Below are 16,911 nucleotides of genomic sequence, written 5' to 3'. Positions count from 1 at the left end.
GTGTGTGTGTGTGTGTGTGTGCGTGCACCTTTGCACACACACGAAGCAATTGTTGCATGGTTTCATGCTCGGAGAGGACGCTTGTGAGTGGAGAGCTGCCACTTCACAGAAACGCAAACAGATTCACACCCACGGGTTTTCATTGTGTGCCACCAAAACGCTTCAAGTCTGCCACCTACTTCATGTTTTTGAAGCGACTGTTTTGAAGCAAGTTTGTTGCTCTTTTCGCACTATATTACGACATTGCTATATATGAATCCACAGTTAATTAAACTTTTTCACACTSTGCCACAAACTTCAGTGCATTTGTAAGGGAGGTTTATGTGATAGACCAATATAAAGTTGTGACGCTTCTATTTTTAATCCAAGTACATTCTGAAAAGGCTGGGTTCAGTCCCATTGCATCCTTACCTTKGAGAACCTTCTTTCAATAAAATGTGATCTGCAGTTGAAACGCAGCTGCACATGATGCAGTCAGCACCATTATGTTATGATGTGTTCAGGCTGATGTGCAATGCTCTGCCATTTTGCATGTTGACCAGAACGTTAAACCATGGTCTCATCTCTCACTGAAGCACATTCTTCTGCATATTTACTGCGTCCACTAAATGGCTTATAGCAAATACCAATATGAGTTTTTGGCTTCATTTCAACAACCACTTTCTTCTTGTTACTCTTCAATAAAGGCCCAAATCTGTAACTGTCAGCAGATTCTGACACTTGTTCCAAGGCACTATAGTTTTCTGTGTTAGCATTGTAGCTTTTAGTCACTAATGAATCTTGTTGAATTCAAGTAATGATAATAAATAATAGAAAAAAAACCCAGAAGCATAAGAWCTGGTACTGTAACTGTGCATCTGCTCAGTGACCCTGTTTCTCTGCTTCCTTTGTCTTTCGTCTCCTGTCTGCTTCCKCTCTGGACCCAGGAGCCACTTTTGATTTCCATATCTGGGTCCCAGAGTCCCTCAGCTAACCTGATAACTGTAATCACATAAAACMTTTAATCCAATCACAGCTCTGAATGAAAACCATGTGTCTGTGACAAAGAAGCGCAGCAATGTATGTTTGTTCAGCATGCACGGACACACTTACAGGAAGGATGCAGGGTCATCCACTGTCCACAAACTCAGTCATGTGTGCACTCTTCACTGACCAAACACAGAAATACAGAGGGACTGCAGTCTTTTCACACCCCTACATAGGATTTTTATTTCCTTTTTTTCCCCTGGATGTACTAATTTATTAATAATCATGCGTTCAGTGTTTAGCACTACTCATCCCATCCTTCCAAATTGACTTTTCAGCTCATGTGTTTTATGCAGGTTATGCTTGTCGGTGACTCCGGAGTTGGGAAAACCTGCCTGCTGGTCCGTTTCAAAGACGGGGCTTTCCTTGCCGGCAGCTTCATCTCCACAGTGGGAATCGACTTTAGGGTGAGTTCGAATCAATGGGCTGAGAAAGCAATCACAAATTCCCCCACAAGCAGTGCATGTTCTTTCATATTTTTCATGTTTAGCGCTGTTAGTGAAACAGGGCCAGTCTCTAATAGGATTCTTATTAGAGCCATTCTGTGTCTTTAAGGCCCTAGAGCTTTGAGCATTTTCCTGCGTCAGAAGATAGATATTGATTTCTTAAATTAGTTTGACATGTTTTACTTTTTCAGCCTATCTGGGTGATTATGGTGTCTATCATGTACCAGTTTTGTGGACACTAATGGGCAGCAGGGAGAGAATGGGTCCACTTTTTTAATGAGACTCGTAAAGAAATCAGTACGTCATAAATTTAATCCGGAAGCTTTTTTTAAAATTTTATTTGTTTGACATAAAGGCCAGGAAAAAAAAGGCAGATTTATTCACGTATAGACATCAATGACACACCTCAATAAATTAGTAATTCATTGAAAAGTTAAGCTATCAAATGTTATTCTGTTCAAAAAGTGAAACATTAGTTRGATTCTTTGATATATTGAAAGGAATATTTTTTGATGATTTTTGACTTCAGCTGAACTCAGTGCTTCCATACCCACCGCCTACAGACGTATCTATGATTTGTGTCAGAAGGGAATTGGACTGCAATGGTCCGGGGTCTTCTTTTCAGTGGAAAACAGGTTTTGTGCAATTCATTTCAAAACAAAGGTCCCAAAGTCTGGAGAAAGAGGAGAGAGCAGCAGAATTCAAGCTGCTTCAGGTTCAGCGGGACGTTTTTATATACAGTGATGATTTGAGGAACCACGTCACACCTGCTGGTGTTTGTCCTCTGAGTTTTTGAACAAGTCCAAAGTCTGCACAGCCAGTAAAATTCAGAGCATTTCATGCTTCTGCTGAAAAGCCACGTGAAGGTTCAGTTTTTATTTTCCAGCATGATTTGGCACCTGTTGACACTGCCTAAAGTATACAGCACATACCTGCTTTTTTCAGCTACGATATCACTGTGATGTAAGCTTACCTGACTAAAACCATATGGAGAATCTGTGGGTTACTATCAAAAGGAAGCTTAGACAATGTAAAAGACCTATTAATGCAAGTTGGGATTCTTTGCTATCTGAGCACAGMCACAGGCTGATTGCCTCTGTGCCAAATCACTGATGCTGTAATTCATCCAAAAGACACTCAAAGTACAGGGCATATACTGCGCAGTACATACACAGTTTTCAGTGGACTCCTAATTTWGTTATTTTCTATGGGATTYRTTTAATATGCATTGTCTAATTCTTACAAACTTARAATTTTAGTGGTTTTTGTTTTAATTATCAAAATTGACACAAATACATTCTTGAAATAGGTCACTAGTGTAGTGCATCTATTTAAAATATTGTTTCCTCCATTAGATTTCATTAATTAAGTAAATTAACTTTTCAGTGGTACTTTAATTTATTTTATAGAGGATTTTTCTGTCCCATAAAAACATATTGTGCAGTGTATCCCCCACATTATTCATAATGCCGTCTGAAAAGTCATTGGTCTGCAGGTTCATGACTTGGCCTCTGCGGACCTTGACCAATGTCTCTGAGCTCTTTTTGCAGACAGCAGAAATGTAAGAGATATTTGGGCAAAATGACTTCTGTTTTGAAAAATTTGCGAACATTTGCGTACATCGAAAAGCTGGTMWAGAGTGAAGGTTTTGTTASCACATTACTGCTGGTTTTAAAATTGTAAATATTTACGTCCACACATGCTACAATATRCRATAGCAGTTTACAAATGGAAACCAAATAACTTTCTGTATGAAGAAACTTGCATCATGACAGGCTTAAAGTTTTAAGAAACACCTGCATCTTGTTGTTGCATTTTGTCCCGTCTTCTACTCAGTGGGGATAATCAGTCATTTGCCAACTTGGTTGATKGAGATTTCAGTTCCAGCTCGCCGCCACCACATGTCGAAATGTCTTTGGGCAAGATACTGAGCCCCATGTTGCCCACCAGTCTGTGAGTCCGTCTGTGAATGAGCGAATGTGATCGTAGCATAAAAACTGCCTGAATGGTTAAAAGACCGATGGAAGCCATAGAAATGCAAATTACTTTCCCTGAAGTGGTGTCATTTATTTGTTTACATCTATAAAACTGATTAGGAATTAAAATCTAATAAAACCAAACCCAAGATCTCCTGTTTCTAAACAAAACTAAGTTTCAACACTTCATTTTACTGTTAAATAAATTTGGATAGTTTCTCTATCAAGGTTTTATATGAAAATTTCATGCCTATGTTATTTTAAATAGAAAAATAACAAGCATTCAGATTCCTTTATTAACTTCATATTACGACCATCAGGATCATAAAAAATCAGGATTTTTTTTTTTACCCGCTGCTTTTTACACACAGCATTGAAACAGACACAGGGTGGCACAAAAGCACCAAGTTGTTTCCCAACTTCTATTCCATTTTTAAGACAAAATAAAAAATTTTGTGACACAACAAAGACTAATGCCATCACACACCAGTTTGGACCGTCATATTGTTTAATGTTAAGGATAACTATGTAGAAACTGTGTTTACAGGAGGTCATTTATCCTTGCTAAACTTCAAAATGCAAATATGCAATTCAAATTGATCTCCACAGGTAAGATATTGACTACAAAAAGCTACTTACCCTAACTGGCTTGCTGGAAGTTATTCAAAATTATTGGACTTTCTAAGCTGCCAGCATGAAAACTTTTCCACTTTGTGAAAATGTTGACTTAGGTTTTAATGTTTAGAAACGTATATATGATTCAAGGTCCTTCTACTCTCTTAAGGCACATTTGCCACCTGTTCCTGTTGAACTAAAGTATCTGATCCTTGTGTGGCCCTGTGTGTGGGCTGGATGTGTTTGTGGGTGGATGAGCAGTTGGTTTATTTACTTATGTAACACATGGCATAACAGTAGCACATTTAAGTCCATCTAAGGACACCAAAGACCTTCATCAGTTCTCTCTCTCTCTTCCTCTCTCTCTGTCTATAACATTTCCTGCTAATGGATGACAAATTACAAAGCTCTTTCTTACTGCTTACTCTGTTCTTTTGTATTTTTGGCTCATTATTTAATTGCAGTGTGGTACAGAGCTGCTCCACTCAAGGTTCCAGCTCTTTTATGCTCGTGTTTTTAATTTTTTCATGCAAGTGAAATAGAAATCACTAAATTCAAGAATTTTTGTATTTTTTTATATATATCTGTTCTCGTTTACGACATTCAGGTAAAACTTAACTGTTTGAAATACACAGATGCATTATAATTGCATACACGTAGCGTGTTAAAAGAAGTCAGTTTGCCTGATGAGTTCAGAAACCAGGACTTTTTTTAAGAAGCAGAWTTTGGCTTTTGTTTCTTCTAATGGAGAGTCTGCAGAGATTGTGTGACAGGGTGTGATTGTTATTTTTAGGGATGACAGTTTTGATTGTCTTTGTTGCTTGGAACAAAACACAATTTGCTTTGCGCTGGGCTTTTGATCCGGTTCCCACTTCAAAGCTGCAGCAACATTCCATGCTTCTGTCCTTTTGAATTTTACTTTCATGTTGTTTAAATCTCAACATGTTATCAGGATTATGGAAATGCCTCAGTGCATTGTTTGGCTTAAACTGAAGCAAATCTCAGTGCAGAATGCAATTTCATGTTTCATTTGTATTTATAAAAAATGTGCCTTGGAATCTAATTATAGCAGGGGTATCAGATCATTGCAATGTATTAATGATAAGGTTCTTTTATGCAGCGCTTTCCACATTTATGTAAATTTGATGGTATGAATKAAATTAATTARATGCAAATTCTCCTYWMTAGCAGCCTAATGAATCGAACAATGACRCAAATTAATATTCTGGTTTGGCTTGCTGAGGATTATTGTATTACYTTTGKGTATCTTCAACTCTGCTGCATGTGGAGCATTTATTTGAGCCAGTAGATAAATTAARGTTTAGTTTTCATAGTGAATCTTTTAATCATTCTGTTATGTTTCAAACCACAACACAACATGACCTTATAAAGCAAGTAATATAATCATGACCAGCAGTTTTTTTTGTTTTGTTTTTTTTAATTATAGAAATTAGAATATTATTTTTGAAAATATTTTTTATTTTAAGTTGTCATTCWGCTTTTAAAATAGACCTGGTATTTCAATACAGGTAGCAGTGTTTTGCATCTGAAAGAAGACTTAATTGTTTTKTTCCCCACCCTTAAAATTGCTCTGCTCTTGTCATAATCTTAAACTCCAAGAGTCTTAATTTGGAAATAAATTCAGAAGACATTAAAGAGAAAGTTCAAGTTCCCTTCAGGTTGCTTTTATTTTTATGTGTATTTTACTGCTATATTGTCTTTGCTTCATATTAGGACAAACCTTCCAAAAAGGTTTCTGTACTTCTCTGTAAAAACTTGGTTTTAAAATATCAATTATTGGCCAGTTGCACTATGCTTTGGACTCTCCCACACAGTGGTCAGTTGGGCCTCTACTGACTCATGTTGCATAAACAGCAAGCACCAGAAAGGTTAGATTTTTTCTTTATTTGTTCTTTTACTGCTAACATTAGTGTTCAGAAAACACTGAAATTCTTGTTGATAGAAGGACAGATTGTTATAGATCMAATCCAAAAATGACCMAATTACACCATATATCATGATTTAAAGAGGAGTCCATGTCATAGGCTTGCCCAAATACACGWGTCTGTCCTCATTTATTTTATTGAGTCATGAAAAGCGTGGGGACATRAGCCAGGCCAAGCTTTACCTGAAGCTGARTCTGGATCCGTATCAAGTTCCAGACGTTCAAAATCACTTTGAAAGACATGCATAGCCCACGAAATAATAAAAAAAATTAAATATTGCTGAAAATGAGAATGTCATGGTTGTCATTTTTAGTCGTGTCCCATAGAAAGATGAAAAAAGTAAGAAAGATGAATTAATATTCTCGTATGTGGAGAGAGTAATGTGGTTTTCTGAGGGKTTTTTTTCCACAGTCGCTTGTACTTACCTAGTGTGGTATAATAACAGTGTATTGTTTCAGTCATAAGCTGTTCTGACATTATTCTTAGATAAATGTGATGAACAGTGAAGAGTTTTGATAAGAAAAAATTCTATTTAGTTATTATCTTGTCAAAAACTCAGAACATTTTGTCTCAGTTGGATTTTGTGAGCTTTTTCATGCCACTGCTTGACTGCACAGATATCCTGTTTAAAATAATTATTAATTTGCATACTTCATAATGTGTTTCATATGCAACTTTTTCAGAAAGATTTACACATTAAGCTTTAGTATATGTACATTTTCAAAAAGTACTGTTCAAATGTCACATTTTCATCTCAGTGATCATTTATCCTGGATGATGATATTTAGCAAGACCACGTCACATGTTGTCTTATGTTTTGCATAAAAATACTAAAGATCTGCTTCATTAAGTAACTGCAAGGGTTTCCAACCTTGACATGGAGGGTGAACGTCACTAAAATAATCTTTGAGTTTACACGAGTCACAAAAGCACTGATTTACATAAATATTTGATGTTTTATGACCTGAATTGACAAATTTAGTGTAATGTCAAGATAAAAACTAGCCTTTCCAAATTGACATTCTTTCTTTTCTCCCTTTGGTTTCCTTTTAGTTTCAGTCTCTTTCTGTTTGCATCCTTGCCACCTTTCTTTTTTTTTTKTTTTTTTTTTGTCCTTGTAAACTGTGACTTGGAAAATCAATCCTGAAGAACATCCTGACTTTTAAAAGTGTCCCTGATGGACAGAGTTACAAGAGCTGGACTGACTTGTGAGTGAAATACAAGCCACAGTGCAAATGTATGTCACCTGGAAAAGACATTTCTCACTGTTATCAAAGTAAAAATATTTATTGTTCTAAGGTAAAGCAGAAAAAGTAATTGCTGATCAGAATGCAATGCAGAGTTGGTACAAGTCATATTTTATTCGTTACGATTTATATGTTAAGTACATGTTCATTTGGCTCTTAAAGGTCAGAGTAACAAACTTAAAATTGTRATATTTTTCTGCCTCTTTTGAGCCACTTACCATTTTAAGACAGAATACATGAATTACTTTAATAGTACAATTGTTTTGCACATTCTGTGATTTTCTCCAGCCTCCAGATCCACCCAATTCCCATGTKTATAGATCAAGTCKATTCTAATTCAGGTGAAACGACCTTAGAAGATTAAATGTGTGTAAAAAAATGTGAGTTCACTAAATTAAGACTTTATTAGTGTCCAAATAGGGCAAAAATGACCCAAATAGAAATGTGGTAATAATTTCCAACCCAAAGAAAAGTTTCTGTTTTTACCACAGACACCATGAAACCAAGGTGCTTATGTGGTGTAACAATTCATCCTCAGATGTTTAGAGATTTACTGGGAGCACTTTGCATTGAAGTAGCCTATAAAAAGTCCCTGACAGGTTTAGGAGAGATGGATACCATCAGGCATACTAACTAATGCCATCATGTTTGTAGCCSCTGGTACCAAAACAACCTTTTTTTGGATGGTTTTCCTTTGCAGCAGACAAAGTMATGAGCAGGAATAGCAAAYGGAAGCCAGAGTCAGCAGCTGTTTGTTCTGGGTTGTACTAAACCATCACGGTTCATGGAAAAATGTACAATCAGCTCATTAAAGGTGRAAATGAAATAAGTTTTAATTCCCATACAAGATCACGATTAAACCTGTTTATCACACACCGACTCTGMGTGCCACTTCWTCGGCTTCATCTTCAAGGCTGATGTGTTTGAAGSCATATTTCTATTTCAATCACAACAGAAGAGTTTGACATGTAACACACATCTCCCTTGRATCACATATTCTCTGATGTTATTTCTGCCTTCGCTTAGTATGTGTGYGGGGGTGGAGGGTATGAATCAGGCCACYTCCCTCGGTGTTTTCAACAATTTTCAAATGAGGGTGCAATTAATTTCTCTCTTTTGCATTTCAACATAGCAAGCACCATCTTCTTGCCTGAAAACAGTCTGTGCGATACATAGGAAACATTTTCACTTTTGTTTATAAATCAACGTTTGTCTGGTTAGATTACCCTGTATTTCTAAGTAACTGTAATTTGAATGATGAACTGAAATATTTAATATTTGATTAAGGAGAAAATAAAAGACAAAATGTACCCTTATACTCACTTAGCTCCAAGCCGAATCCATCTGCTTGAGATCTGTYATTGTTGTTACTGGGGCTGATTTTTATTKGTTTGTTTAATAATCATGCTTAGATATACATACTTTAAATTCATCATTTGGTTGTATCTGAAGAAGGAGGTGACAAAACTGTGCAAGACTTGTATTTGTTTTGTAATTTCAGTTGAAACAGGATTTGTACATACTGATTTCATGCCTCAGACACCATCATCCTTAGCCAAAAGTTCAATGGCATTGTCTTATTCATAACCAGAGTTGTTTACAGAAGACATGGGTTTAGGGTAAAAAAAAACAACAACAAAAAAACACACAATAACAACCTGGTAACACACTGCAAAGATTAGGTCTGGTTTTGATAAAAGTGTTTGTATTTAAAGGCTATTTCCAAACATTGATCGTTYAAACAAAATCTGAAATCTTTTGCATGTTTTTTTTTAGCTCATAGAAAACAATGGGTGCGCTTCCCGTTCATGTTAACCAGTCACACATTATTCAGCACATTTAGCAGCTGGCAGTGATCACATCCACACAGAGAAAATAAAACACAGAGATTGACAACAAAGCTAAGCAGATGTGGAAGCTGTTAATGAACCTGTGGAGGTTCAGGATGGCAGCTATAGTGATACCGATCCCTGATTGCAGCCAGGCTTTGTTCACAGCCTCTCTTACATCACTGTTGGCTCATACGCTCTATGAAAACTGACAACGTCACCATGACAGCTGTTATTTTGTCTAATGGATGGAAGCTGTGTGCTCACATTYGTGAAATTAAAGAAAACGACAAAGAGACGCGAAATATAAATATAAACCACCACAAAATACATTTACTTTCATTGTTGAAAATATTCACATTTTTATTTCAAAATATTTTTTCTCTGGGTATCTCACATTTTAAAAAATTCAAAAATTCAAAACAACTCTGTTCAGAGATGCTTGGGATCGGTTAAAGGGTGTGTGTCTATAACATAAATGGAAGCCAAAACAGGTCTTTACATACCCTCATATGTTAGATCAATATTGTCTGAAATGATATAGTTTCTGTACGATCCAGGACAGATAAGGACAGATATATTGCCATCGTGCACACTAGGCAGAATAGAAAGGAAAGTAGGAACCTTATTGTGGTGAATGGCAACATGAACACTTTGAAATACAAACGCTGGTGAGTATTTCCAAAAAATGCAAACAAATGAAACATATTTCATAGTTTGAAGTGAGGACAGAGGGGCATGACCCAAATGGAGGAAGGAGGCAAAAAGCATTCAAGTGAAAATAAACACTTGGACTGGACTTTAGTTCTTGGAAATTCAACAATTTACAAGAACTAAAGTCCAGGAGTTCATACAAAATAATACCTCATGACAAGACCACAAGGAACCTGGAAATGGAAGTAGTAAATCAACTAGTGTTAATACCAAGCAGCTTGATTACTAGAATGCCAGACAGGTGAGGAAAAGAGCCAGAGGGGGACAGCTTGGGAGTCCATGCAGCAGAGACCCTGTGGGAGGCTGCTGGGTAGATCTGGGAAAACAGACACTAATAAAAGTAAACAACAGCAGAGACACAAACATGGGAATACACACAAACCCAAAATACTACAGACTGTGAACACAGAGCTAACAAAGGAGCAATAAATCAGGGACTAAGATCAAGCAAGTGTAACTAATGACTACAACTCAGAGTAGCATGAAAAAACATATCGTATACTAGAGCAAATTGCGAGGAATCTTAATTCTAAGGAATGAAATGGAACAAAGTCCCAAAGTTCATAATAATCAATGACTGAAATGAAAGATCCCTTACTCCGTGTGCTCCGATCTTGTGAAATGGTGTAAGAGACGGCTATTTGCTGTTTTTCTGGCCCAAGGGTCATTTATCAAATGCAAAAGTTTACATACATTAGCTATTACACAAAAACATTAGAGTTAGATCATCTCACTAAATTGCCCTTACGTGTGATCATRTTTGTGCATGATGGTGCTAACTTCATTTTGCATTTTACTACACTGACTTATTAAATCTGTCTGCTAATCAAGACAGTATTATTCAGAGACGGGGCTAATCGTTAATTGCAGCGTATGTGGTACTGATTYAGATATGCAAAGCATGGAAACATACTCAAGCTGAAGGACTGAGCCTTCGTTCTTTGTGCTGCTGACTCATAAGCCTGTTCATCCTCAGCGATGGCACTCTAAAATGGAATAAATAAAGACAATCAAGCTCTGTAGCACTCAGATTGTGTTCATCAGTTTGGGTTTTTGTTTGTGCGCATACTTGCACACCCCTCAAACACTGACTGTAGGCTGCTTTGTTCGTCAACATCATCTGATATGGGTGCACTGAGTGCATTATTACATGCTGAAGTGTGTGTGACTAGTTAAATTGGCTTTATTATGTGAAATGTGAGGTCACCATCTTCAGATGACTTTGAGAGGCTGACTCATGCAACAAGTGGATGTTAGTCATTGCTTGGTCGCTGCCACTCTCTTAGAAATTAGATTTTCTTTGTTTACGAGTGTTTTTAATGGTCATTCTGCTTCAGGGTTGTTGAATCTTGCCCTTGGTTTCCTTTGTGTTCAAAAATACAAGAGCAAGGTTCTGCTGTGATGAGGMGCTTAATTATATTTACAACAAAAAYGTCCAATTTTTCCTTTTATCAGAGACTGATAAAAGGACCTTGTACTGCAAGGGTACACTAAATGTTTTCTTTATCAGAACTTTATAATCTGTGGACTTCACTGTAGAGGCTGAGTAAGTTATCCATGTCCTAATGCTTATAAATACACATATATACACATATAGTACACATGGAAATATTTTATGCCTTTGTTTCTTTGTGATGGCTAGGGCTTACTGATATTGGAAACTCTAAAGTGAAGGTCTTATGAAATGTGAATATTGCATAATCTAAATGTGAAGTGTGTTCTGAAAAGTTTGTTCATGTCTATGCAGGTGGTACTTTGTTAGGTTTCTTTCTGAATGCATTACTGCATCAATGCAGCATGAGTTGGAGGGTATCAGCCTCTGTGTCATGTTATTGTTGGGCCTCTGGTGTCTCTCAGTCTCCTTTTGAYAGTCCAACATATGTTCTCTATGGGGTTCAAGTCAGGCTAGTTTGTCTGCCAGTACCAGTAGCACTGTGGCCGTGGAACCGGCTTTTGGTACCTTTGGCAGTATGGACAAATTCCAAGTCTTGCTGATAAATGAAATCAGCCTCTCCATAATGTGTTTCAGCATAAGGAAGCATAAATTGGCCTAAAATGTCCTGGCTGCGCTCACTTCATCAACCTTTTCAGGTTTACCTTCCTGTGTGGACATTTGTCAAGTCGACAGTCCTCTAACATTGTGCAACCTACTGACCCAGACCATTTAGAGGCTCGGGAAACCTTTGAAGTTGTTTTGAATTAATATCTGATCAGACYGTGACACCATGAGTACCCAATATTTTACTTTTTCACAACATTCCAACCTCTCTGTTTTGCTCATTGGACTTGAGGCTGGGTTTTTTTGTTTTTTTTCACTAATGTTTTCTCATAAACCTCTGAGTTCCTTGACAACACTGTTGTATTTACACTGACATTACCTTACATGCACGTGGACTCCATCGGAGAAAATATGGGAAAGTTCAAGGAGTTTGAAATACATTTACTTGGCACTATTCATGTGTTCAGTGACTGTTAAATTTTATTTCATAACCATTTTAGAGGAGAGTGAATACAGACAAGCAGACTGAGATGCAGCAAGAGGATGAAACTCACTTTTCATCTTGTCTTTTGAACATTTTTCTTTGACATCTTATGTCATTGTTAATGTSACTGCCCATCCAGTCATAGCCTCGCTGGTCTTGTACTTTTTTCTGTTGTGCTTAATGAAGAGACGGCTGACTGGTCTCTCTGTTACAAACTCTKCTGCCTGCCATTTTGTTSCATGCCTGCTTTCCTGAGTGAGTGCGAATAAAAAAAATCAAGCATAACCATACCAAGTCGCACTGCCTCTTAAAATTTTGCTTCATTTATTGAACAATGASTTAAGCTAAAATATACGGCCTTTTCCCACTGCAAAAGAGAAGTGGTTCCTTTATGAAGACCTTTTTTGCAATGCTTTTAGTCTCTGCTTTCACTAAATTGAAGGCATCAAATGGGTGTTTGCATCACCAATAGAGGTGTCTSTTATTAATGATGAGCAGCTTTACCACCTGCCGCTCTAATGTCACTGGAATCTAGAGAGGTGAGCGCCGAGGAGCGCTGTGAATATTTAATGATGGAATGAAATGCTTTATTGTTGAGTATCGGGGGAGCAATAAAGTGATATTGGAAAAAAAAAGTTTTCAAGAATTGTGATTACTTAAAGATATCAGGGTGCTTTTAGTTCTGKTATTCTAATTTACGGATGTGTAACTGGTTTAGTTTTTAGGAGCTTGTCAATATGGTTTGAGTTTAGCTATTCATGAGCCTCCATTTGTGGAAGCAGGGTACGTTGACTGAGACAAATAGATCAATCCTGACGCCCGTAACAGTGCCTAGTTTGTGTTTTCTCTACACTCATTATCCAGAATAGCATGCACGTTTGAGAGTTGGAGTTTYGACGACCAGCTATACTTCACAGCATGGTCCCTCCGCCTCATACGATTATTCACCATCGCGCTTGGCCGCAGCACAAGCGCATGCTTAGAGCCGTAATGCCGTTTCCATTTTTATCAGCACTCCTTGTGAAATATCACGAAGACAAACATTTGAAAGAGTCGAGACTGGCTCTCACTGCGTTCAGATGAGTAATGACTGCATGATAAGATTCCCCCAAAACTGCTTGTGTCTGACCTGCCTCAGGGATCGCCTTGATCGCAGCGAGTCTCTGCGTTGGTGTGAGCGTTTTGCTGCAGGTTACAGGTGGAGGATCAAACTCAAACCAGAGGCTTTCCTGAAATATSAAAATGCAGTCAATTTAGCTTGCCTCGTAAAATATTAAAATATAATATTTGAGTCAAATTCAAATTATCTCTTTTTTTGCTGTTGTTTTGGACAAGGGCAGTGGATGAAAACCTAACTTATTATACAGCCTTGCATTAAGGCAAATGACCCCTCTGTTTCTAATGTCATTATGCTTTTTGAAATTATTATTATTATTATTATTTTGCTGCCATCCTCTGCAATTGAATGAGGAGAGTAGGGTATTGTTTTTGCAGCACTGCAGGCAGTTTCAGTTCTAAAAGGACCCAAAGGCCCTTCACTCTTTCAATTAGTCTATCTTCAGCCTCACCTGGCCACCCAAGTGAGAAAATCAATAAAAGTGAAAGCTGCCCCTATTACASTGACTGCAGGTGTTGCTGTGGTTTGGAAAAGCAGGGCTTCAGTCAAAAATGAAGAAAAACTTTACCTCAGAGCTCTGCAGCGGGTGTTCAATTTCTCAGATGAAACCTTATTTGTTCTTTTTGGCTATATTAAGCTCTGCTCTCCAATGAATTTCCAGGATTTTGGTCAAATCATTTTTCCTGGAAAATATTGTTTTTTTCACTCAACAAGTTCAGCATCAATAGATGAATTCCTTGAGAAATGTAGGTTATATTACATGTAAATGTGATGTGTGATTTGTTATGCTCTTTAAACATGTCTGGTACTTTACAACTCAAATATTTGTAAAGCATTTAATCTTGTAGTTTGAAGAGACTAAGCTTTGCTCTGAATGTACTGGAAAGTGAAAAAGGAAAATGTATTAGTTATTCTCATAACATATCTAAGTGATGAATTTTCCTATAAAAATATGCGACTAACAACTTAACTTAGCACTTGCTTGGTTTTATACAAAATAAWGTCATTTTAGGGTGATTTGAATATTTATTGGCAATATATTTTATAAGTCAGTTCAATAGATGCAAAGATAGGTGTAGATGTATTTTGCTGATATAAAGTCAAGAAACGCACTGCCTGTGTTTKTTTTTCCTAATTTGGAAGGAATTGACAAATAATTTTCAATAAAAATTAACACAATTTTCACTGCATATATATTTTTTTGCAAATGTGCTCTCATCCATTTCAATGCAGAGTTGTGAGGTGGAAAAAAAAATTGCCTATCAAAATCTTTGAYAAACAGAAGATTGTCAAAGATTTTATTGTACCATAAAACATAATCTGACTCAGTCAAAATGTGAACTTTATGAAATATTTATTTGTATGGATATTAAACTGCATTATTTAAAGTTGTACCACAGTTTTTAAGCCCCGGCTGGTAAAATGTGTTTCTCTGACACAGACAGGAGTGGTTGTTATGTGACTGACTACTTCGGTGCTGTGTGTTTGCACAGTATGTCAGTGTGCGTTAGACATGGCAGCTGGTGGCTGRGTTTACCACCCTGTCTCGCAGTTCTTCCATCCCACATCTGCTCTCCAGTTTATTGCCCTGGTGAGTTGATTTATGACTTGTGTGCAGAGTGCAGATAGCGTCATTCACTAGTGGCAKAGACATCGTGGAACAGCCTCGGATGGCCTTTTCCGTACGACTCTTTATCAGCACTAGTAATTTGTCACATCTCGCGGCTTTCTGTGGACGTCATGTTMCTGTTAGTTGCATCATGCCGCAGCCATTAATGTTTCATAGGCTCACACTTTTGACGGGCTCCTCTGAAAGCTTCTCTAACATCTGTAATTTATGATCCGCACGAAGTGCCRTTTGAGTGAATCTATTCTGAGGGTATGTTCTCAGTCGTGAACATTGGGGGGGGAAGACGAGAAGCATTAAGTGGCTAACACCGAGTGTGTTGCTCCTAAGTGGAGGATTTTGTATTTGAAGATGTTCTTATCTTTGAGGGTGTTTGCAGCAGTTCGGGGACTGAAACTTGCCTTAAAGTGGAGCTTTCTGTGAATACCATTGCTGAGAGAGATGTGTAGGCAAAAGTGGAGGTAGATCTTGTTAAAATGGGATTTGCTATGTCTTTCTGAACAGTTCTTCATATCACAGTAATCTGGCATATATTAAATGATCAGAAGCTCCATTTCATCATCTTTTCTGGCCCTAGAAGGTCTAACCTGAACATTTTTCTCTTAACAAATTCAGCATTATTACTAAAGCAATCAAGCTGAGYTAAACCCCCAAAGTCCTCACTGTGCTGTGATCACCACATTCCTTTCTGGGTCACTAAATATTCATGAAGCCTCTGAGCACATTTTGGGTTGTTTTTAGCAACAACAACAAGGAGSTTGTCTTGTGAGATTTCTTTCAGACTCCACTTACAGTCTAGCTCGCAGCTCAAATTCTTCCATGAATATGTATGTCATTTCCCACCTTTGGGTCTCTTGAAGAAGTCTGAGCTCCACTTCTGTCCAGGTCTATCCAGGTCTAAGCATCATCAGCAGTAAATACCTTTAGTCTCTCCTCAGGTATTAGGGAATTAGGAGGTCACTGCCAGAAACACTTGGGGATRTTCTATAGGAAGTAGGATGATTGTAGTGGAAAACCTCTCAGTTCTTCCTCGGTATCAAGTAATATGATTTGTGTTAGAAGAATAATTCACATCTTATTCTTTGAAAAATATAAGTGTGTAGAATATAAAGTCCATACATGCCATACAAAGCATTCCATTACCAACACTTCTGCCTAACTCCTCCCCTTTTTGCGRCAAAAACAGCCCTGATGACAGTTTTATGCACTACTTTGTCTTTTTTTTTATCTTATTAAATTCTGACAAATTAYAGTGGAGATACTGTAGTTGCTGCAAAGTGAAACAGTTGAAATGGTTTGCAAACTTTTGCAAGTCTCTGAGATTCCAGTAGCCTTCAGAGGTTAGAAAGAGATTTGTGAGGAGAGCAGAGGGGCTTAATCCACCAGGAGAATTATAATAGGGCCGACCTCTTCTGAAGGAGTCCAAGTGAGGTGGAGAAATGCAGAATTGATGGAAAATTCCGGGCACTATATGAAGGTGCATGAGAGCATGACAGGACAAAACTTTTAGCCACAAACAAAAATAGRCGTTGACATCTTGCGTGTTCTGAAACATTTAAATTACTTTTTTTTTTTTGCTTTCATTCTCAGAACAAAGTGCTGACCATTGATGGAGTCAAGGTGAAGCTGCAGGTAAGTGATTCACCATCAAAATGTAAGTTTAGAGAAAATGAAAAGGTATGTAGATAAAAGCATCCAAAGATCAAAACAGCACTGCTCTTGCAATAGAAAAAAAAAAGGTTAAAACATAATTGGACCCAAATTGTGAGCAGAGTCTGGCTTGCCTGGTTTGCATCAAACAGATGTGTAGCTTTTTAATGTTATGATTGATACTGGTGTACAACACAGCCAGTTAAAATGTCTGTGAGACATTTTAACTGGCTGT

General features: G+C 37.4%; 1 protein-coding gene across 1 annotated transcript in view; it reads left to right on the top strand.

The window, feature by feature from the left end:
- The window catches only part of LOC103468887 (ras-related protein Rab-26), a 38,151-nt gene that overhangs the window by 953 nt on the left and 20,287 nt on the right, over positions 1-16,911 (top strand). Inside the window, exons 2-3 of the mRNA XM_017306033.1 lie at positions 1,323-1,433; positions 16,617-16,703. Coding sequence (XP_017161522.1) covers positions 1,323-1,433; positions 16,617-16,703 — 198 coding nt within the window. The remainder of the gene's footprint in view (positions 1-1,322; positions 1,434-16,616; positions 16,704-16,911) is intronic.

This window comes from Poecilia reticulata, linkage group LG8 (genome assembly GCF_000633615.1).
Source record: "Poecilia reticulata strain Guanapo linkage group LG8, Guppy_female_1.0+MT, whole genome shotgun sequence".
NCBI lineage: Eukaryota > Metazoa > Chordata > Actinopteri > Cyprinodontiformes > Poeciliidae > Poecilia > Poecilia reticulata.
The sequence above is the reverse complement of the archived record's forward strand: the minus strand, read 5'-3'. Positions and strand labels throughout refer to the sequence as shown.